Source organism: Stomoxys calcitrans, chromosome 5 (assembly GCF_963082655.1).
Source record: "Stomoxys calcitrans chromosome 5, idStoCalc2.1, whole genome shotgun sequence".
NCBI lineage: Eukaryota > Metazoa > Arthropoda > Insecta > Diptera > Muscidae > Stomoxys > Stomoxys calcitrans.
Window position 1 is genome coordinate 77,710,836 of NC_081556.1, and position 25,111 is coordinate 77,735,946.

The window sequence follows — 25,111 nt, forward strand, 5'->3', positions numbered from 1 at the left end:
ACATTTGAAGGAAATCATGCCATGTTAAAACTTGTTTACCAAAAGGTGTCGCTGTGCGGCATGCCACTCGGACTCGGCATAAAAGAGGAGGCCCCCTATCATTGAGCTTACACTTTCATCGGGCGGCTCTTTTGACATTTCTCTTCAGTAAGGTTTGCCATTTCATGATGAAAAGATACACGAGCCAACAGTCCAAATTTTTAAAATTTACTACCGAAATTGGGAGTCTGCGGCTCATTTCTGACTAAATGACTTTGTCAACAAGCAAAATATGCGTTAATGATCAGACAGCAATCCACACGTACTTCATGACTCTTCATTGCATCCCGAAAAAATTACGGTTTGGTGCGGTTTTATGGGCCGGCGGCGTCATTGGGCCGTACTTCTTCTGTGATGATCAAGACCGGCACGTTACTGTGAATGGGAATCGCTACCGTTCAAAGATAACAGAATATTTTTAGCCCCAATTGGATGATATGGGCTTGCACGACATGTGGTTCCAATAGGATTTTGTTCAAAATTATTAGCGTTCGTCCTTCGACCAAAAAAGTGTGTTGTGCAAAATTTTACGAAATTCGAACAACAAATGCAACAGACAGACATAGCTGAATCGAATCAACAAGAGATTCTGAGCCGATGGAGGTAGCTCTTCTCCTGCATAGCGTTGTAAATAAATGCACAAAGTTATAACAACCTGTTCCACAGTGGCGGTGGGGTAGGGTATAAATATCCCAGATGGATGCACTGAAAAAAACCCTTGTACGGGGATGGGCCGAATATGTGGTCGTTTGAATTGCCAAGATTTCATGTCAGATACCCTGTATTTAAAAAATGTTGAACCAACACATTGGGTAATCATTGATGATTCTAGGGGGCCAAATAGTCAAATATGGCGATCGGTTTATAGGGAGGCTATAATTCGGTTCGAACGCTATCGTGGTTTCGACAGACGGACTGACGAACATTGCGGGTAAGACTCTAATGTCGAGACGATTAAGAATATATACTATTTATCGGTTGGAGATCAATTTTTCGAGGTATTACAAAGGCAATGACTAGGATTGTACAACACAAACGTATGATTGTAGGTATAACAAACCAAAAACTAACACAAATCGCTATTTGTTGAAAATCCAACGTCCACTGCTAAAAGTAGGTTTTGATGCCCTTACAAAATGGTTAACAATTTTAGAGTCCTAACTGTTACCTGCAATTTGTTGCCTCTAAGACCGTTGGGGCCATAGTCCAACGGTAGAAACCAGAAAATACCTTTTTATCGCAATGGTGCGAGTTACCACTGCAAAACTTATGGATAGTAGCGCTGCAACTATAGTTCCGTTGCCAGGAGATAAAATCAAAATTAATACAAATTGGGCTACTAAATTACCAGTTGCACGTTTGGCTACTAAATAAATTGTAAAATCATATGGAGTTTAATATAGAAATTGGGGTTGGGTTGCAATCCATATTTGACCCATAAATATGTTGGCTGAATTACCTTTAGCACAATTCGTGCTTTTCTGATGCCCGATTGATTTTAAAATGCGAAGTTACCCACAGCATTTTAATTTCTAATGACCAGTTCTGTAGGGAGAATACGTATTCATATCTAAAAGGCGGTAACTACTGTAAGAAATTCACTAAGAACTGGTTCCCATCAGAGATTATGGATTGAAGTAAGGTAGCAGCACCTTTGCGGCGGGCTATCTGCAAAATGGACATCGTCTTTTCAAAATTTCGGACATTAAAAAGGAGTGCAATTTGAAGAACTGCATGTAATAGCAAAATCAATCAATCTGAAGCTGCGGTTTAAGCATTACAGCAAAAATATATCGTTGAACCACTTGGTTCGATCGAATACGGGAGGAAAACAAATTTTCAACTTTAAGTTCCGCACTGGGGTCATCGTGGCTCAGAGGTTAGCATGTCCGCCTTTGCCGCGGAACGCATGGGTTCAAATCCCAGCGAGAACATCAGAAAACAATTTTCAGCGGTGGTTAATTTAATTCTACAGCTTATGCCTATGGACATTGTGACTAGACAAATTGCTGCGACCACTGCTGTGAGGCCAAGCGAGCCATCTCTTTGGTCAAGTGGCTGCTACGGACACTGTGTTATGCTTGATAGAATGCCCGATCCGAGCGAACCAAATGTCTGATGTCAGACAATTCTGACGAAATCTTTTCGATTTCCTTCCGCATACAGTGCGACATTCTGAGGGAAGTTTTATTGCAATAGCTTGGAGCGAATTCTTAACGATTTCTATTCTGCTTATCTGAAGGAATTTTTGTTCCGACAGTTCTGAAATAATTCTGAACCACGTTTCGTATGAGTCTTTCTGAACCCCGTTTCGTATGAGTCTTTCTCAACCACTAAGAATTTGTGATTCTGAGACTATTTTCCTTGAGTTTGTTTTATTTCGATGCGCAATATTTGTTGGATCCTTAGGGATTGTTGTTCCGACAGTTCGGAACGAATTCTGAACACTGTCTGAAAAGCACGTCGAAGGATTTTTGTACAGTCTGTACTATTGGTTGTACCACTAGTAGTTTGCGCGAAAGAAGAAATTTTGTTTTTGAAGACGAGCTTGCGTGACTTGGAACTATCTTACACATTCCAGGGGAACTGGAATCTCCGGGTATGCCGCTAGCCACATGTAAGCTAAGCATTCAGTATCAGAACCAAGGGGCAACGATTGACAAATGGGTGACAAAGTGAGGGTTGTGAATACTACAACATTATGTGGTCCAACCTAGACTTGGAGAGGTCTACCGCTTTGCTGTCGGTGTTTAGAACTGACGGATCAGTCATTGTGTCCGTCATGACAGGTCACTGTCTAATCAAAGAATATGTTGACAAACAGAAGGTTGGCAGTAACAAATTTTGCCGAAGCTGTGAGGACGTCGAGGAAGAAGATACTATAGAACATCTATTATGTGTGTGTCTCACAAGGGCAGTCAGACGGCGTTCCACTTTAGAGTCTCATTTCTTTGACAACTTGCCAGATTTAGCGGATGCGAACATTCGCAAGTTGTTGGGCTTTTTAAGGCGATCTGGATGGTTCAACCATAGGAACTAGAAGGCATCATCTGTCTCCTGTTTCTGTGGTAACACAATGGACGAAAGCGTCTAAATGAGTCTGATGGGTGCCACATAAATTTAACCTACCACCTCCCAGTGCTGACGACACTTGTGAGGTATTTACATTAGGTAATCAGCCGTATATACTTCTCTACGAAGGAGGCCACCGTAGCGCAGAGGTTAGCATGTCCGCCTGGGTATGAATCCTGGCGAGACCATCAGAAAAATTTTTCAGTGGTGATTTTCCCCTCCCAATGCTGGCAACATTTGTTAGGTATTGTGTCATGTAAAAACTTCTCTCCAAAGTGATGCCGAGTACTCGGCTATAAAAAGGCGGCCCCTTATGATTGAGTTTAAACTGGAATCGGACTGCACTCATCGATATGTGAGAAGTTTGCCCCAGTTCCTTAGTGGAATGTTCATGGACAAAATTTGCAAAGTGGTGTCGCTCGGACATAACATTAAAAAGTAGGTCCCTTCTCATTGAACTTACACATGCATTAAACAGCACTCATTGGTGACAGAAGTATCCCCGCCGCTGTTCCTTAATGGAATGTTCATGGGTAAATTTGCAATTTTTATAATTTTCTCACTAATTGCTGTCGATATTCGAGTGCCCTTGTAAAACTTCTTTACGAAAAGTGTACAACTTATAGACCCTGGAAAAGGGTACACACGCATGCTGTCGATATTCGAGTACCCTTGTTAAACTTCTTTGCGAAAAGGGCACACCTTATAGAAACTGGAAAAGGGTACACCTTATAGACCCTGGACGCATGTCATTCTGCCATTGTCGGTCGGCTTAAAAAAAATTTGTATTGCAATCAGAGACTCGCATACGAATCATGTCTCGGTATGATTCAAGAAACCTGACTCTACGGTCGAATAAAACTTTGGATCTCCTGGGTTTACCCCAAGTGAGCCATCTCAAATAAAATAATAAATAAAACGCTCCATGCCAAATTTTGTAAGGATGGGACCAAAATTGCCGTTCCTACAGCTTTAAAAGGGCATATCGTATGAAAGAAATACATGAGACCTATATATAAATCTGATCCGATTATTATGAAATTTTGCACACATATTGGGACGTCACAAAAAGCACTTTGTGCCAAATTTTGTAAAGATCGTACCAAAATTGCGCTTTCTACAGCCTTAATAGGTCAAATCGGACCAAGGTTATATATGGGAGCTATATATAAATCTGATTCAATTGAGATGAAATTTTGCGCACATACTGGGACGTCAGACGAAACATTTCAAGCCAAATTTGGTAGATATCGCATCAAAATTGCGGCTTCTACAGCTTTAAAAGGGCATATCGGTTGAAAGATATACATGGGAGCTGTATCTAAATCTGGACCGATTTCAATAAAATGTTGCAAGCATTTTGGGTCGTTAAAAAAAACACTTCGTGGCAAATTTTGTAAGGATCGTACCAAAATTGTAGCATCTACAGCTTTAAAATGGCACATCGGATGAAAGATATATATTGGAGGTAGATCCAAATAGCGTTCGTCTTTGGAACAAAAAAGACACTCAAGCAAAATTTTGTGAAAATCGGACAAATGCGATCTGATTACTAGAATACATGGACAGACAGTCAGACGGACAGACAGACGGACATAGCTAAATCGAATCAGGAAGTGATTCTAAGCCGATCCGTATACTTATCGATGGGTCTAGCTCTTCTCCTTAGCGTTGCAAACATATGCCATATATGTACCACAGTGATGGTGCAGGGTATAAACATATTTTCTATCCAACCTAGGCTGTGGATTCAAAGACGAGTTGGGGTATTTACCCCGAGCCAGAATCCGACTTCAAAAACGTTAAATAATAGTCAAAAATGCTCATTCTGAGTGAAAAGGCAACAACTTAGACGACGATACAACGAGTATGATATAAGACTGTAGCTTTTGTACATCAGTAGTAAAACCCCATCGAATATCTACTAAAATCGTAATCGATTTTCAAGTTACGGTTTTTTCTTTCATCAAACCATTATTTCTACGAATTTAGAGAACAAACTATTCCCTACTGCTTGATTGATAGGATAGTCCTTACTGCCAGTTAATTGTATCTGCATGGCTGGTTTCGTTAACAAATGACATGACACGTCATTTGCTTTGCAGTCGTTCATTTCACAAAAACTTTAGAAACAAAGCAAATAATGAATATAATGCTGCCATCGAGAAAAAAAAAAGAGCCAAAATGGCATGTTTCAGACAAACCAAAATCTTCAAACGAGTTTTCACCTCAACTTCTGAAACAAACAAAACAGCGAGGGGATGCGAAAGGTAGACAGGCGGCTACCATCTACCATTCCAATGCTTTCAAATGCAGGCGATGATGGGGAAGTACCTGCTAGAGATGCGCTCAAACAAATTACTGCATATTATCTCATACAAAGTTTCGGGTTTATGGCAGCAAAGGGGCCCACACTCTAATCAGCATGGCTGCAGGCGGCAGGCAGAAGAAGCAGCTAAGCAGCATTTGTTTATTTTGGGATTTTGCTATTCCAAAACAAACAAACAAAAAAGTTTATAAATATTCAAACAAACGTTTTGTTCTCACGTACGTGTGTGCATCCCATGCTCCACCATGCACTCCTCCACCTTCCACAAAAAAAACCAACGCAAATTTAAATTATTTTCAAATCACTGTGGAAAAAATCAATGCATGCAGCCGCAGGCATAAGCGAAACGAGACACGAGGGGCAGGGACGTAAGCCTGAAAAATGATTTAATAGCCAACAAACTAATAAACCAAAAAAAAATTGCCAGGTTGAGTGTGGTTTGACGACGGTGGAGGTGATTATGATGACTTTTCACAAAATTTCAATTGCTGTTGATGCTCAGTCTGTCCGTCTGTCTATCTGTCGAGAGGCACTTTTTTATTGTCTTGCTAATGTCTACGCTTAACATGGTTGGCCTTGAACTTGGCCATAAACAGATTGGCTAGTATTCTATGGATGCAGATGCAATCAGCTTTTCGTAGTTTCGGCGAACACACAGGCCACACTACATGCTGACACATAAACAAACATTTGCAGGTAGAATGTTGAGAGTAATGTCAATGCCGCCAACAACAACAAAGGCATAAAATTGCCAAAACCAAAAAAAAAAAAACAAATATCTGGAAATGTACACCTAGAAGCATATCGTCGTCGTCACAGCCCATACTTATGCCTGTTGTTTATTTTCTATTCATCAACAGCCCACCAGCCAGGTGGTGATCTGGATTTATTTGACCCAAAGAAAAATTTCACACACATTTTGAAGTTAGACATAATCGTAGGTAAAACTAAGGCTAATGGTCTACGAGGAAATCCACAGGAAACTTGTGTCTGCGCAGAACAATTGGTGTCCCATAGGCATTCACTTCAAACATCTTTCTTGTTCTTAAAAAACCCTACAATGAAATGGTAGGAATTTTAAAAATGATGACGCCTAAGCCATTTACGCTCTAAGCCTATGTTATGGATATACAAAAAGTTGTTGTATTTACACTGAGGGCCTAAGACAAAGCTAACAAGGAGCTGGAAAGTCTTTTCAAAGTCGAATTAATCCATCATTTTTCCCATAAACAAGGACCAAGGCCAAACAAGTTCTATGTTTCAAGCAATGATGGGCACACATTTGCAAATTATTTCCAAGCACACTTATTTTGTTAGGTGTCAGTTCTTATATGGAATGCCGACACTTTAGTTACCGTTATCCCACTTTAGTATCAAATTTGACACTTTTTTCCGGCGATGAGACTTGTGTGCCATTTTTTGATTGTGCTATACTTTTTGGATTTTTCGGCCACTTTTCCACTTCTCTGTGTCAAGTTCCAAATACCATTCTTTATTGATTGTTTTCACATTAATAACCATGGTACATAGTTAAAATCTTGACGTGAGCATCTGAAATGTATCCAGCGGTTGTACTCCCCTCACCATTACATTGGCGACACCTCTTCAAATGGAAGATTTTTACGAAGCAGTGTCGCGAAGCAGCAATCAGTTCAGACTAGAAATGGCAATCCCATGGCAACCGGTTCTACGTACCGGACTGACCCAATGGAGTTCTTCATCGGCAAGGGCTGCCGCCTCAGTGTATCACACACATAGCCAAAACCCCAACAACAGCAACTAGAAATTTAGGGTTCCTTGTTATGGGGTTAAATCATGAATGTTTATAGGAAAATTGCCATGTGCAACTATTCATACCTTGGGGTTATTCTCACTTCATCATTCGTCATATAGCTAATCCAAATAGTGCTTGTGTGTATACTACGTCGATCGTTCTGAGTATGCTTAACGTCTTCAGTACATCCGTCAATATCTCGAGTAAGGCCGCTCGAGATTTTGCAATCGTTGACATTTAAAAAATTTGCTCTCCATACCTTGATGCAAATTTGCAATTCACATTCTTGTCGAGTATGGTTAAAAAAAAAAAGAAATCCATTTAGAAATTTTATTGCTGTCCGTCCGTCTGCTAAAAGCTATTTTCCGAATCTGCATCACTTTTTTATACCCTCCACCAAAGGTGCGGGTCATTCCGTTTGTAAGTCATCGAAAAATTCGTCCAAGACGACCCCATATGGTATACACATTCTTGATCGTCATGACATTTGAAGACGATCTAAGCATCGATCCGTCTGTCCGTCGACAGCACTCTAACACTCGGAGGAGTAAAGCTATCCGCTTGAAATTTTGCACATATACTTCTTATTAATGTAGATCGGTTGAGATTGTAAAAGGACTATATCGGCTCATGTTTTGATATAGCTGCTATATAAACCGATATGGGATCTTGACTTCTTGAACTACTAGAGGGCGCAATTCTTATGCGATTTAGCTGAAATTTAGCCTGACGTGTTTTGTTATGACATCCAATAACTGTGCAATGTATGGTCCATAACCTGATATAGGTGCCACATAAACCGATCTGGGATCTTGACTTCTTGAGCCGCTAGAGGGCGCTTTAAGTCTTAAGCTGCTGGAGACCAAATCCTTATTTAATACGGCTGAAATTGTCTATATAATGTACCACTATGGCCTTTAATCCTTTAATAGGCATGGCATGGTCTCCAAATTGAGAGAAATCGTCCAGAAAACTTGAGAGTACATAGTGGAGGGCATATACGAATCGGCTTAACCGAACTTTACGCTTATATAGCGTGAGCTACTTTTTGTGCCACCTTTTTAGAAAAATTAAGCTACTTTTTTCAACGAACGCCACTTTTTGTGCACCTTTTTGAAATTTTTCAACGGTAACGCTGGTGACAAATATACGTAAATGACTCTTTTGATCCAATTAAAATGAGCTGTTATAACAACGCCTCTTGAGCCTCTCTCGCTCTCTCTCTCTCTCTTGAGCCTTTACAGGTCGAACTGAACACTGCTTAGTGAATGTCAAGAGTTCATAGCAGTCATCGTGCAAAATATATTTTATGAGGTCTTAGACCATATATTTTATGAGGTCTTAGACCATATATTTTATGAGGTCTTAGACCATATATTTTATGAGGTCTTAGACCAATATTTTGAGATGATACAAACGGAATGGCTTCATCCCTTGTCTGAGTTATGCCTACTAGCAACAGATCGTATCAAAATACCAGAGCACATAACCCTCGTATAAAATGGAAATGATGAACATATTCTAGCCATATAGGGCGAAGCGAGTTTTCATAACAGAAGATAGAAAGACATTGCAGGATCTTTTTAGCATCCTAACAAACCACACTTGCTTTTGGTCTATGCCATTGATATCGATATTATGGGAAGCTCAGCTGAAAGCTGATGCTCTCTCCACAGCCTGCGAATAGTGAAATGCTGCAGTTTCGAGCGCAGAATCTCAGTAAAAGACCAGGCGACACCCATTCTACCCTAAATACCTGTCATACTCGAAATGGAACCGTAGGTTAGCATGTCCGCCTGGACTCTAATCCTGGCGAGACCATCAGAAAAAATCTTCAGTAGTTGTTTTCCCCTCCCAATACTGGCAACATTTATGAGGTACTATGCCATGTAAAAACTACTCTCGAAAGAGGTGTCGCACTGCCGCACGCCGTTCGAACTCGGCTATAAAAAAAGAGGCGCCTTATCATTGAGCTAAAAAGTTGAATCGGACTGCACTGATTGATATGAGAAAAGTTTGCCCCTATTCCTTAGTGGAATGTTCAGTGGTAAATTTGCAATTTGCATTGTTCTTAAAAACTTTTCTTTTAAATTTTGTTTTCAGAAAAAATTTGATTCAAGTTTTGCCTTTAGAAGAAGTTTAGTTAAAATTTTGTCTTTAGAAACATTTTATTGAAATTTTGTCTTTAGTAAAATTTCATTGAAACTCGAATCGGACCGCACTCATTGATATGCGAGAAATTTGCCCCTGTTCCTAAGTGGAATGAAAGGCGTTTTATTGGCCCCTTAAACTACCTACAAGGCATCACATTCCTGCAGTGATTGGTTGTTGTTGTAACAGTTTATTGTGTTCTATCTTTCGTCTGCTTGATTCTGTTGAGTGTCAAGAGCCAGGAACTCTGCGACTAAGATGCGCAGGTATCTGCGTCTGAGTCGAGTGGGTCTGGCCGGGCAGTTAAACAGGTGACGTGTATCGTGCGGTCCCTGGTTACAATCGGGACATACATCTTTGCACGTCGGCATCAATCCTAGCTCTGTGGGAATTGAGGCGGTTGCATCTGCCGGAACGTTATTAAGCCAGAACTACTCTCTGGTTTGCCGGGGGAGGTCGATTTCTTCGGGTGCAATGGGTGGCGGTCGTTCGTGTTCGTCCGCAGTGATTGGTCATAAGGGTCAGCACGACCTTGCTCACCTAAGGGAGCTGGACAACGAATACTACCACCACATGCAAATATGTGGTTACAACAGCTTTATGCAACCCTGCACGGGAAAGCTATGAGCTCCATACGGGTTGGTCTGACTTGTGTGGTGTTAATCGTTATCACGAGAAGCTTAGCAGATAGACGTATTTTGCATTCGCGAATAATCAGCGATATCGAGTGGAGTCTCAGTTGGAGGCCAGACGAAACGAGCTCTTGCTTAAATATTGAGTGCCTGAGGCGAATAATTGGCGCCTTTATATAGCCAATGACCATCATGTTCCCGGGCAGAGCTTGCTCATCTATGGAACTTAACTAGGATCGCTACCTTCACTTACAAGAATGTGGCTACAACAACAATAGACAACCAATAAAAGTTGAAGAAGTGCATTTGTCAAAGTGAGATCAGCGATATCGAGTGGAGAGTCTCAGCTGGAGGCCGGACGGAACAAGCTCTTGCTTAAATATTGAATGCCTGAGGCATTAGCCTTTATATAGCCAATGGACATCATGTTCCCGGAGCGAACTTGCTCACCTATGGAACTTTACTAGAATCGCTACTTTCACTTAAAAAAATGTGCCTACAACAACATTAGACAACCATTGAAAGTTAAAGAAGCGCATATGTCAAAGTGAGATTAATTTTAGACCGAATTAAGACTCGTCTCTGCGCAGGTTGTGAGCACGATATCCACCCGAAGGCTTTTCTCTGTTGCTCGCTTTTAGTTGTACGTTATCCATTTGATACTACCAGCACCGTTTAATGGTCTTCTGGAAAGCATATCTACTGCCATATCGAAGCGAATGGTTGTGAGAGGTTAAACGATTAAATTCGAGACCGAAAAAAATCTGATAATATTTTTTATATGGAGAGCATATTGAAGCTTGAATAGAAAGATCAACTAGAGTATTGTTACCAGACATCAACAAAAACAAAAATCAGAAGATTGAAGATTTGGGAAATCTACTCAAACGTCTTTTAATTTAAGCAAATTTGCAAAAATTTTGTTTTAGAATTTTTTCTGGTTTGTACAAAGTTTTTGGATACATTCTTTTTTTATTTCTTATTTTACATTTGGCAAAATTTTCAAAAATGTGCTTGAAATGAATTTCTATAAAAGAAAATGTTTAGTTTAGCTGACATGAGTTAAAGTGACCATTTATGTTTTTTTTCCTTTTGCTAACAAATTTTAGTATTTTAAGGACATTGAAATAAATTAAAATTTCTAATAAAAGTCAAATATTAAGCAGCCAGTGATACCCAATAATAATAGCCTTTTTTTCAATCAGATTTCAATTATAAATTTTAACAAAAAGTTCTGCCATTTTATCAAAGTGTTCGTGAAAAATCTAATCAAACAAAGTGGAAAGTTTTACAAATCCTTGCGACCCTTTACAATTATGATTATATAGCAGATATTTTATGTATCATTTCGATTAAATCCTTGAAACATATTTTACAGGCATTAAATTTTACTATTCTTCTTCTTTGTTTTCTTCAGCAATTCAGTTTTCAATTTTTCTTTGAATGACTTCTAAAATTTCTTCCAAGAGTAACACTTCTAACTATTTGTGTTCGCCTAATCTTAGAATTGTCTGGCATAAAATAAATGATTTCTTCTTTACTACATTCTTTTTTTTCGCTTAAAAATAAAATTAAAATAATTACTTACATTTTTTTTCCTTCATCAATCTACCTACTCAAAATCAACCGACTAACTTCATTCTCATCGACCGACATATGAAGTTGCAAGGCCGATAATCGAGTTTAGGCTAGATCGATGCTCTTCTTCCTCTTCCAGATTTTGACCAATCCGAATTTCTTTGTCGAGTGTAACGATTTGTCTTTCAAAGTCGTTATAGAAAAATCAAAATGAAATTGGATGGTCTTTTTGGGTTGACGTTGGGTTGTTTAAATCGTTGCGCACGCTTAGCTTCGTTGATTTTGTTATGTGTGTGTGTGTGTGGAGGGGGGTTGTGTTGTTTATACGGGGCATACATTTAGTGGACAATAATTGGCATGTGGAAATTTTGTTGCTAATTTGTGTACAATTATATATATTAAAATACTGGGTTTTAAATATTTTGTCAAACTGTTCAATGTGTAAAACTTTTATACAAAATGGTTTGGTCAAAACTATTGTTTTAAATAGATTTTTGTCTGTCTGTATTTTTAAAATGTGTTTTTTTTGGAAATTTAATATTTTCTAATCTTATCGAAACTGTGAGCCAGTTTCTATACATGTTTTATTATTTTTTACGTATGTTTTATTTATAATTTTATTTATTTATTATTTTATTTATTTACTATTTTATTTATTTATTATTTTATTTATTTATTATTTTATTTATTTATTATTTTATTTATTTATTATTTATTTATTATTTTATTTATTTATTATTTTGTTTATTTATTATTTTATTTATTTATTATTTTATTTATTTATTATTTTATTTATACATTCAATCTTATAGTAAATATAAGATTTAATATGAGATGTACAGCATTAGCTACTACGGTCATCAGCTGATATGTTGATTACGACTTATTATTTATTATTTTTTTTTTTTTTTTTATTTAAATAAAGCAGATGAAGCTGTGCTTGGAGTATTTGAGAGAAAGATTCTTCGTAAAATATATGGACCAATTTGCGTTATTGGAGAATATAGGCGACGTATGAACCATGAGCTAGCATAGTTACACGCATCAAAATACAACGGCTGCGTTGGCCAGGTCATGTTGTCAGAATGGATGAAGAAGCTCCAGCAAAGAATCTTTTGATGGTACACGCAAACCGGGAAGACCAAAAACTCGATGGAAAAATCAAGTGGTGGGAGCCACCTCGAAACTTGCTGTCAAGAGATTTTAGTATGAGCGCAGAAGATCGAGGCGCTTAGAAAGCTATTCTACGTTCGGCTAGTGGAACAAATGTTCTGTCATAGCCAATTAAAGTAAGTAAATTAAATTTTTTAATATTTCTTTTTTCTTTTAATTTTTATTTTTTTTTTTTTTATTTTTATTTCATTAATTTTTCTTTATTTTTTAATTTCTGTGTTTTTCTTTAGTTTTTTAATTTCTATTTATTATTTATTTTTTGTTTATTTATTAATCTAATTGTTATATTTTCTATCTATTGAGGTACTTTTGCAGGATATTTTCCGGCTTTAGACATTGTTTTATGATTTCTATTCAAGGAAAAGCATAGCAAAAAACTTTTAAAAGTCAGCAAGTGTGTTGTTGCTAGAAGCATTTGACTGACTATCCGTACCGCGGACGATGTCAATTGGATCATGGTGCTTAACAACTGGAGTAGGCTGTAAAGCACATTTTTATATTTTTTATTTTTTTATATTTTCTATTTATTTTCATATTTATTATAAATTCTATTTATATTTTATAATTTCCATTGTTTTTTTTCAATTTCTATTAATTTTTTAATATTTCTATTTATTTTTCTTTTTTTTATTTATTTATTATTTTTTTTATTTATTTTTTTTTATATATCTTTTACATATTTTTTTTTCATTGTTTTTTTTTTGTTATTCTTCTTTTAAATTTTTTATTCATTGTTTTTTTTTTTATTTTTTATTATTCTTTTAAATTGTTTATTATTTTTTTTTTTAATTTTTTAATTTATTTTTTATAAATTTTTTTATTAATTTTTTATTTATTTATTTATATGATATTTATTTATTTATATTATATTTATTTTTTATTTTCTTTTTATTTATTTTTATTTATTTATTTTTTTTTATTTATTTTTTTTATTTATTCTTACTTTTTTATTTATTTTTATTTATTTATTTTATTTTTATTTATTTATTTTATTTTTATTTATTTATTTATTTTTATTTATTTTATATCAGTCTGCTTTGCCTCAAAAAGGTTACATCCTTCCACTAATGTTTGTTTGCGATCTTTTATTTTGATCTTTAGCTTAAGATAATTTAAATGCAATGATTTATATTCAAAGAATAGCATAGACAATACTTTATAAAAGTTTAGCAAAGTTGTGCTGTTGTCGAAAACACTTCGACCGGCATGGTGGATCGTGATTTCTGATACCCCATGTATCTTCATCAACACCTTTGTCAAATTGACGACTATTGAGTGCGGTGCACAGCACGTTTTTTTATATCTTAGTTATGTATTTTTTTGTTTATTGTTATTTTTATTTTTGTTTATTAGTTTTAACTTTTGTTTATTTATTTTTAATTTTTTTTTTACTTTATTTTGTTATTGTTTTGTTTTATAAGTTTTATATTTTCTATTATTTTTTCTATTATTTTTTTATTTTTTTTATTTTATTTTATTTTTTATTTATTTATTTATTTTTTATTTATTTATTTATTTTTTATTTATTTTTTTTATTTTTTTTTATTTTTTTTTATTTATTTTTTTTTTCATTTTTTAATTTTTTTTTAATTTTTTTTTAATTTTTTTTTATTTTTTTTTTATTTTTTTTATTTTTTTTTTATTTTTTTTTTATTTTTTTATTTTTTTTTATTTTTTTATTTTTTTTTATTTTTTTTTTTATTTTTTTTTTTATTTTTTTTTTTTGTTTTTTATTATGTTTTTGACAAGCGGACAGACGGACATGATAAAATTTATCTAAAATGACAAGACGTTTAATGAATATTAAAAGGGGTTCACATGGCGCAGATTAATATTTCGAAGTGTTACAAAATGAATATTGACATTAGTACATGACGTTTCATGGAAGTTGTAAATTTTACTCCTGAAAGTCTAATAGTATTTTCCAAAAACGCTAATATAGCAGTCGGTTTCGACAAAAAAAAATAATGAAGGGTATTTGACAAAAGGAGCTTCATGGTAATAATACAACCAATGTTTTTTTTCTTTCTTTTTTTACTTACATATGAGAAACAGCAGATGAATCTTTCATCTAGATCACAAAAACAAAGTTTCCACTAAACTCTATTTTTTTCTTTCAGGGATTGGAGGAATTAAGGGGAATGAATTCCGATAGATTAAAACCTGGCATCCTATCATATTGTTATTGTTGTAGTAGTGTGTTAGACACTGAGGCGGCTGCCCTTGCCGGTGAAGGGCTTCATCGGGCCAATCCGGTACGTACAACCGTCTGCCTGTCATGGCTATAATCGTATCATCAAAGTGGTACATGAGGTTACATTTACGAAATTTGCCGAAATCATGGCGATACCTCTTGAATTACACGGATCTGAGAAATACTAATCATAATAAGCCACACTATGGCCCCGGAGAATACCTACACGTCTTTGGCTGGTATCATCCTCATTCAACCTAACCAAAGTGGAATTTTGATGTTTTAGAGATTAGAGAATCGCAGATAATTTGATATGTTAAGCATTATAGACCACTACACATGAATGGGTGAACATTATCTAATACAAAATAGGTGGGTGGGGAAAGGAAGAGACAAATAGCTTACCCGTTTCAAACTGCCAAGCGTGCGATTGTGGAATTGGCTTGTATTTAAAGCCGCAATCTGAAACTGTTTTATGTGTTAAGGATGGAAATGAAGGTAAAAGAAAGATGAAAGATGAACTGTACGAAGTAAAAGTCATAGAAGGATGAAAGGTGAAGGAAGGAAGGAAGAATGTTCAAACGAACTGAGCATGGTATGGTAAAGTAAAAAAAATAGGTTACAAAAAAATAATAAAAGTTTATGATAAAGAGGAAAGTTAGGATTTGTAGGAGATTAAGAAAGGAATGCGGGTTATTAATTCAAATAGGTAGGTAGATAGGAGTTCTTTCAAAACAAAACAGTTCAACTAAAAGAAAAATAAACTGAAAAATGTTCAAATCAACCAACTAATTTTGTCGAAATAATCGACAATGAAAACAAGGAGGAGTAAAACATTTTCAAGTTTTGTTTTTTCTTAAAAGTTTAAAACAAACAAAAAAATCAACTCAAAATAAAATTTTATAAATAAAAAACCAAAAACTCAAAAATATAAGAAAATTTCATATTTTCAAGCTTCTTTGCACAACCGATACTGTTGGGCAAAGCATACTTACCTGTCGATACTACACTGAAGCAGGAAGTACAGCAAACCCAAATCGAAACCAACAACAACCAATAACTGAAGGCGATGATGATGATGATGATGACTGCAGCAGTAGGAGAGGCCATACTAAGTGCACGGTTTCAAAGCCCAAAGTACCTCACTGTCTTTTTGTTCGTGTGTTGTGTATACATTACCCGTTATAATTGTTGCATCAAAAAGACAGCTACACGCTTTGAACCGCCTTAGTGCAGGTGGGAACAGGTGATGGTACATCAGCAAAACCAATAAGAGTTGTTAGAGGAGGTCGCTTCGTGGCTGGGTTGTGTTGCCATCGCCGCCGCTCACTGCTTTGTAACACTTTCTCACTTTCAATTGAATTTTGTAAATTTTTTTTTCTTTCCTATTTTTTTTTTCTCTTTCACTTTTTGCACTTTACAACTTGTTGTGCTAGTACGCGCAGCAGCACACACCCACACAACATAACGTCTTCAAATGGAAGAACTGCTTTTATGAGGGCCACAAAGAAGAAATCTTTCTGGCCAAAGTCAAAGCAGCTCAAAAACACTACGCCCGTCATATTTCAAACGATTCCCGTTTATTTCTAAGACTATGTGCCATTTTAAATTCTAATTTATATATATATATAAAAAAACTAATAATTTGTTTTCAACAACAAAACAAAAAAAAAAACTTAAATATAAATTTTAACAACAAAAAAAAAGTCCCGTCAACCAAAAATAAATTAAAGCAAATGATTTACAACACTATAAATAGTTTCAAATTATAAATTCTCTTGTTTTTAGACAATTTCAAACTTAAAAATACAAACTTTTTACATTTTATATAAATTTTCTCATTGCTCGTTTAGCTAAAAAAAAAAATAGAAATTCTCTATGCATGCGTATTCTTCTATAAAAAACAAATCGGCTGTAGGGACGGATATTCGAATCAGGGAAATTGAGATGGAAATGTGGTTTCTTTCTCTAAATCATTAATCCTACTTTTTGGGGTGGGAATTCAAGACGAGAGTTTAAATTGAATTATTTCAAAAAAAAATGCTCAAACTATAGAGGGCGCGGCTTCAATTGTTATGACATTTTCTCTATGTTGGCAAGGCTTCGCTTAGCTGCTAGCTGCAGAATATAAACAGTGATATAAAGAACTCACCCATGTCTTGATTCTAACTAAACGGGAGTCAATATTCAAATGACAATGAGAAAACAAACAGCTCAAATACATCAAGTATTACATGGAGCCAAAAAACCACCTTGTTTTTTTAACACTTTTTTAGTAGTTTTTAAAACTACATACTACACAGATTCTGCTATTAACAATGCTGGAGTGGTGGTGGTTGACCATTATGATTCTCTAGAGATGTAAGAAATACCAAAATTTCTACAAAACAAGGCTTCAATAAACGGCTTGGTTATCAGGGGGTTTGGTTTGTTGAGCATTGTTAAAAAAGTTGTGTTTGAACAAAAAAAAAATGTGCGTGGTTGTGTTTGGGGTGGGGGGTTGGAATGAATAAATATATAAATTATATGGTGTATGTATGTGTGTGTTTTTTTTTTACTTTGTTGTTGTTGCCGCTGCTTGATTCAATTGTTTTTGTAGAAAAGAAACTATAAAATTAAACTTAAGCTACTTCCATTTGATGGATTTTAAGAAGAGGTGATAAAAAAAACAGCTGTTCATTTTTTTTACATATCAGCAATCTGAAGAAGAGTTATTGGCGAGCGAAATGAAGCACAAAAATTATGAGGACAAATGAAAACTTTGCATGAGGCAGAGATGATGAGAGAGAGAGAGAGAGAGTGTGTGAGAGAGATAAGGGGCGGGCGGTAGACAAAAGTATGAATGCATGAATTTGTTGTTATAGCAGCCGCTGCTGTTTTGCGCAATGAGTGTTTCGTAGTGGAGAGATGATTATTTCTCTGCATAAAAATGTTTATTTTCTTTTTTTTTGGAGTTTTTGCCTTTGGCAAAAGAAATTTGTCATGAGAAAATTATATTTAAATAAAAATAAACGAACTATACTTAAATGCTACACAAACACCAACAAATTATAAACAAAATAACAAACAAAAAAAAGTTTTGATAATGATTGATTGAGAGATACCAAAACAAAAAAAATCAAAATTAATAATAATTTAAAAATAATATTAAATAATTATACAAAAGGCATTAAACACAAGTGTTAGTGTTAGTGTTAGAGTTCGAGTTCGAGTTAGAGTTAGAGTAGTGGTAATGAGTATTGGTGGGGTAGGTAGTAGTAGTTTAGAGGAGATTAATCATTCAAAACTAAATCAGCAACTTGCACAAGAAAATTAATTGTTATAATAATCATAATAATTATAAAAATAGTAATCATAATATGGATAGTAGAATTAAGAGAAGAGTTAAAGTTCCAAAAATAGTGTACACAGAGTTAATAAAAACTAAAAAAAAAATAATGTCTATAAATAACCAAAAACTAAAAAAAAGTATTTAAAATTCAATAGCCAACTATAAGTGTGGGCTTTAATTGCTTTTTAAATACTTTTTTTCGTTGCGTTTTTATGTTCAAAATACTAGTGGTAGTAAAAATTATAACAAAAGGAGGTAGAGGGGGTTATTCAATTTTTGTTGCTTGTTTTTGTTAAATTCTCTTCTTTAATATCTCTAAAATATTCTTTTCAAGTTTTCAAAACAAATTATACTTAAAAATGAGCACGACTCTAGGGGAGGAGGTGATGTACGAATAAAAAAAACGAAATTATGAAACTAAACTTTAAACTTTAAGGGAGAATTTCTTTGTGGGAAATGCAAAACAGCTTTTTACAAAAGGGAAACTTGACACTTGAAGTATTTTTCATTTAATTATTAGTTTATACAGATAAAATGGCGCTGTTTTTGGTTTTTTTTTTCTTTGCTATATTGTTAACTAGGAATGATAGGTTTGTTGTGTTTAAAGTGTTTCGTTAAGTTAAATTTGTGTTTCTGTGATATTTGCTTTCTTTTTTGTTGTATCTACAATTGTAAAAACTCGTTGTCGTCGTGCTCTTTTTAGCTTTCTTTTGCTTTTTCATTTGTTTGTTCTTTTCATATAGATTTAGGACTTTAGAAATATAATTTCTTCTTTTTTATTTCTTTACTAGATTTTCATTTTGACTCACCTTGAGGATCCCGTTGCTGTGCTTCTTGTGTTGCCAATAATAATTCATCCTGAGATCTATCGTGTTGCCAGGGTGCATATCCTGTAAAAGAAATGTAAAAAAAATAAATTAAGACAATGGGAAAAATTTGTTTACAATAATTTTAAGAAATGTGCCTTTTAGTCTCAAATTTAGCATGGAAAAAGTCCATTCTTCTTAATAATTTTAGTTTTGTCATACCCTCCACCATACTAATTTCGTCACTCCATTTGTAACAACTCGAAATATTCGTCTAAGACCGGATAAAATATATATATATATATGCTTAATAGTCATTACACTTTAAGTCGATCTAACCATATCGGTCCCACTACCGTCCGTCGAAAGCGCCACTACTTTCGAAGGGGTAAAGCTTTACGCCTGAACTTTTGCATAAATCGGTTTAAAATCTATATAGCTCCCATATGAAACGATTTCCCGAATATACCTCTTGAGCAGGTAATATTTTGTTACGACTTCCAATAACCGCGACAAGTATCGGTCTTTAACCTAATAAACCCATCTTCCGACATCTTCAGCCATTAAAAGCCGCAACTGCTATCCCATTTGGCTGAAAATTATAACTCATTTATTTTAATTTTTAGCAGAATACATGGCAGTGCGTTCCCCACTGAAATTCAAAGTTAGTATTTTGTTACGACTTCTATAAAATTTGCTAAATACTCATACGCCCTTCAAGCAAGCTCATTTGTGTAAAATTTTAGCAGAATCCATGACAGTGGCACATTTGTTCTTGTTAGTGGTTACCACGGTAGTAAGCACGATACAGCACGGTGAGCAATAGACTTCATACCTGGATATCACTTCATAAAGTGGCTAGGCTATATGGAAAAATGGACCTAAGCAAGTTATACTTGGCAAACATGTGGACTATCTCCAAATTTAATACAAATTACAAAAATAAGCTCTGTGAACCCCCAAGAAGTAAAATAAGACAATATTTTGGTCTGTGATCCATATTTCTAATTCCGTTAACAGTGTGTTGTAGCAGTGTGTTGTACACCGAGGCGGCAGCCCTTGCCGATGAAGGATTACATCGTTTCAATACGGTACGTACAACCGGCTACTATGGGATTATGAAGATTAGTTTTTCATGATGTTCAAGTTAAGCTCAATGTGTATGCCCTACACTAGAGGTGTACACGCGCTAGTCACGTGATTCGTGAGTGAGATCCAAATCCAATCACGTGATCGTGCATGACCGTGTCATGCGTTAGCGTCAAGTTGTTTTGCAAGCAATTTATATAGGAAAACAAAAAACCGCCGCGGCTATGGCTAGAGTCTTCTCTCTGCACAATTTTCTCTGAAAATTTTCATGAATCTCATGGAATCTCACATTTTCATGAAAATTCATAACGTTGCCAACAAGTTTCAAAGAGTTTTATTAAAAATATGGTAACCTCACATGAAAAAGCTAACATGTTTACAAAATTGCAAAAAATATACAAATCTTTTAAGTGATAAAATTGCAATTCAGTTTAAAGGCATTTCCGAATACTTCAAAGTTATTAAAAAGAGTATAACATCTTTGCCACCAGTCTCGCTGTTTATCCTTCATTTTTTGACTCTGACTCTTGACTCTTTGGTTAGGTTTAGACTCTCTGTCTAGAGATCCATAAAGGAAAAATCGTAATGCAGGACGCTATGCAGGACATTTTAACATTTTATGAAACATTTTATCATTACTATTCGTACATCCAAATGCTGTATGATTTGAGACGTACGGAAAAACATTTATTGTTCGCTTCATGGAAAAATATTTGTTTAACCGTGACCCGTGAGTTTATTGAGAGTCGTGATTTTCTCGTGAGTGAAACGTGAGTCATGATAGTTTCGCGAATCGTGATTTTCGCGTGAGTTGTGGTTGTCTCATGAGTGTCTCAAGTGCCGTGTCTCGTGAATCGTGAGTGTCTCGTGAGTCGTGCCAGAGTAAAATTTTTGTTTCTTGAGCGTGAGTGAACCTGAGTCAACTTAAAATAGTGGTGTGTGAGTACCATTTTCTCTGGTGAGCGTCAGTTGAAAAACACTCACGCGAACACTACTACACTACACCACTACTGTGGTACAGGGAACTTATGCATTTGTTTGGAATAAAAAAGGCAAGCCAGAAAATCGCACGTTTCGAACCCTCGTAGAGGTATTTTTGGACATTTATTGGTTTTAAGAATTCAAGGCTTTTTCCAACCAATTACAAATGTTTCCTGGACATACACATGTTTTCTTAGAGTCTATGGAAAACTAAGACGACAACAACCGTTTCGTTACTGCTCCGATCGAATGGTTTTTAATGTTGCAAAATGTTGTTGCAATGGTATAGGAATGGACCCATCAAGTGAGGGTTAAGAAAATCAATCGAGAATTTTGTAACAACGTTATTATAATGACACATATTGTTTGCATGGACCCCTATCATTGATAGCCACTCTTCTTACAAGTTTTCTTGTGAAGCAAGTGTCGAATCAAACTCATGTGTAATATTATGACTAAGACAGACATTTATACTATCCTCGAAGGGTTTAAGTGGTCAAAGTCTAATCCAAGACTACACTTAAAGATTGCAATCAAAAGAATGGTTTACTATATGTGAGCTTAACTGATAATGGGCAAATTTGAATCCAGGCTATTGAATATAATAAAAACTTCAAAGTTAGTAAAGGTTAGGATATAGTGGCAGTTCGGAGACAACAGGGTGCACTGTCCCGACAGCATTGGAGACTATAGCTCCTGGATCTGGATACTCTACAGTATCAAGCGAATGAAAGATAGAACACAACACACCGATACAACAACAGTCCCATGGCAGCCGGTTGTACGTACCGGATTGACCCGATTAAGTACATCATGGGCAAAAGCTGCCGCCTCAGTGTACACAACACAGCTACAACAACAAAAATAACACAACTGGACAAAAATTTTCTGTTTCAAAAAATAGACTGCCACTCTAGCCTAACTTAACCAACCACTCAGATTTAAAACCCAAGGTCTCAATAAACATATATGGCTAATATTTTTCATCTAAAACTATCTGAATTTTCAAGTTTATTCTCAAGAACTTGAAAACCACCTAAGTGTTCTTTTATCCGATTGTAGCTTCTTTTTCAACTGCTTGTAGCCGGTAAAGCTTAAGAGAGACTATTCGACTTTTGCTAAACTTTTAAACTTCTAAAAAGGCCAACATGAAAAAAAAAACACTTGATTTAGTTGAACTTACCTTGACTAGATCCTTCACCACCTTGACTTGTGCCAGCATTATGATCCAAATCGTCCATACCCATATCCTCTTCATCTAATGTCAAATCCTCAACGTTTTCATCATTTGCCTCATCGTCGTATTCCGCTTTGGGTTCGATTACCAATTCCGAGCCGGTGACACTTGAAGTGTCTTTTGATGCACCAGCAGTAGCAGCAGATTTCTGTTGTTTATGATTCGATTTGTCGGCAGCACTGGCATCTGTGGCTTCGGTGTCCATAGCGGGTGTGGCTGAGGCGGCAGGACCTTGTACATTATCGGTATTCATGGCATCTTGTTGTTGTTGTTGGTGTTGAGTGGATCCTTTAACATTGTCAGTCTTTTTTGAGGAGCTTAAGGTCGTGCCGGGCGCAGCTGGTACAACAGCTGATGAGGAGGATTGCTGTGGTTGTTGTTGTGTAGCGGATAGGGGGACTACTGTGGATGCTAAAGCGGCGGTTGTAGGTACAGCAGCAGCAGCTGCAGCCAAAGCTGTAATGGCGCCCAAACCGGAGGCATTCGATTGTGTTGGTTGTTGTGATGAGTTGGAATTATCATGGACATCTGAAGGAAGAAAGCGCAACAAAGGAAAACATTTAAAATCTCAATGATTTTACACAATTCAATGCAAATGAGAAATTCTTACCAGTCATGGCATTTTCAATGCTCCTGCGTCTCACTTTTCTACGTCTTCTCGACGGACTAGATGAACCCTCTCGCGAGCCAATTTCGCTGGCATCCATGGCCGGACCACCAGCACCTGTAATGCGTGCTCGTTTCGTCTGTTCCAGCGTATAACCGCCGCTCAATTTGCCCGGCATGCTGGCTCTATGGTGATCGGGTTTAGGCTGTGACGCACCACCGCCGGAGCGATTGTCCGACAGGCCTTTAATCTGTAGAGATTCTGCGGCCTTCAACAAGGCAGCCAACTGATCCTGGGAGATATTCACCTCGCCACGATACATGTAGTCCATCATGGCCCGCAATTCTTGGTATTTCACATCTTTCAATATAAAAATTGGATGTTTATCATATTGCTCTTGTAGCAGCGTCTGCAAATGGGGAAGGAGAAGGAAAACAGCCGATTAGATATCACACGCATTTACCAACTAGTACATTTGAGGAGCAGCTAAGCTCATACTTACCGCAAAATAGGGACTACACGCCGACAGGACAACTTTGTGGGCTTTCAAGTATTTGCCTTCGGCGGCCAATGTGCAATCGACTAATGTCTCATTTTCCAGCAGTGTATCGAATACACTGATCAGTGTACTCTGATGGTTATTCCATCTCAAGCAAAATTGCTGATCGTCATCCATGGTGGATGGATGATCTTCAGTGTGCCGTGTGAAAACTTATTTTGACAAAATTGTGGCACGGTTCAGCAAACAAAAATGTGAGAGAAGCTGTGGTGGAAAGGTGCAGACGAATGTTTCACAAATCGTCTAAGCTTGCAATGCACCAATCCCTCCTAACGTCCTCGCACCTCTTCCGTTAGCGGTGGTGGCTGCTGTCTGCGAGTACGGGATGCTCTGCTTTCCTTTCGTTATGGGTTCCTTGGTAAAATTGTTTGGTTTTTGTTTGGATTGGTCGCTACTATTTATGTTTTTCTTTTTTTTTTTGTTTTTGAATCCTGAGTGTAATTACGTCAATTTTAAAATTACTTGTCGTTTTTCTCTTATTCTTCTTCTCCTTTGCTTGTAGTTTTCAACAAAAAGACTTTGAAAGACACAGAGAGTGAGTGTGAGAGAGAGTGAGAGAGAAAATGTGTTGTATATGTTCCCTTTTTTCAAACTTGTATTATTCTATTATTGTTTGTTGGTGTTCTTTCTTCTTGCGTTAAAGTAGTATCTTTTTGTTCTTGTTGTTGTTGTCGTCGTTTTCTTCTTCTTCTTCTTTTTCAGAGGAGGGTTAAGGTGGTTGTTGTTGTTGTTCTTTGTTGTTGTTTTTTGTTTTCTACTAGATTTTGGTATGTTGTTGTTTTTCACATGCTTGCTTGGCTTTCTTTTGTTCCTTTACACACACACACTTTTATGGTATCATTTAGGAATAAATATAGTAGTTGTTTGGTATTTGTTGCTTTGCTTAGCTTTTGTTGTTGTTGTTGTTTTTGTCAAATTAAAGCTGCAAATAGAAAGAGAACACATAAAGAAACGACATTAGCTTTAATTTGCAAGTAGGTATACTTAAAACAAATACAATTTATTGTCTCCTTTGGATATGTAAATAAGTGCCACTCAAAACCAAGCGTCTCCAACGACGACCCAGCGAGAAAGAGAGACGGTGAGTGAGTCTATTATATTCATGTGCAAGAGTTTAGTTGTTTATTATTATCGGCGGAGACATGCCAATATTACCATGCTGCTGTGTTTTGTAAATTTGACACAACCAACCAATTGGTAACCAACCAAAAGCATTACAACCAGCCAATACAGCCAACGATTACATCGATTTCTTCTTTACATATATATGTAGTACATGCCATAAATATTTCCAACTTTTCTATGAAGTCATTGGTGGTTCACTTTGTAATTTCGTTTTATTTAACAGCTATCCTTATTGAATGCTCTACCGTTATTTATTTAAACAGCTCATAAGCATAAAGATTTTAATTGTACAGAGCGAAATGTGAATTTACACAACACAATAAAAATATTGTATATAGGTAGGCACACATTGCACTAAAGAAAACGAAATACTTAGTGAAGAGACCAATATTTTGTGACATCAAATCCTTGCACCACCCCAGTTGACATCACCA

The 25,111-nt window shown here is 35.9% G+C and overlaps 1 protein-coding gene across 10 annotated transcripts in view; it reads right to left on the reverse strand.

Moving 5' to 3' along the window:
* LOC106096016 (longitudinals lacking protein, isoforms F/I/K/T) overlaps positions 1-25,111 on the reverse strand; it is a 366,249-nt gene that overhangs the window by 235,835 nt on the left and 105,303 nt on the right. For all 10 annotated transcript variants that reach the window (XM_059370250.1, XM_059370249.1, XM_059370247.1 and 7 more), the window contains 4 exons: positions 23,496-24,474; positions 22,997-23,402; positions 22,333-22,914; positions 19,083-19,163 (listed from right to left, as the gene is read on the reverse strand). In XM_059370250.1, the coding sequence (XP_059226233.1) occupies positions 19,083-19,163; positions 22,333-22,914; positions 22,997-23,402; positions 23,496-23,669 (1,243 nt within the window). In that variant the 5' untranslated portion in view covers positions 23,670-24,474. The remainder of the gene's footprint in view (positions 1-19,082; positions 19,164-22,332; positions 22,915-22,996; positions 23,403-23,495; positions 24,475-25,111) is intronic.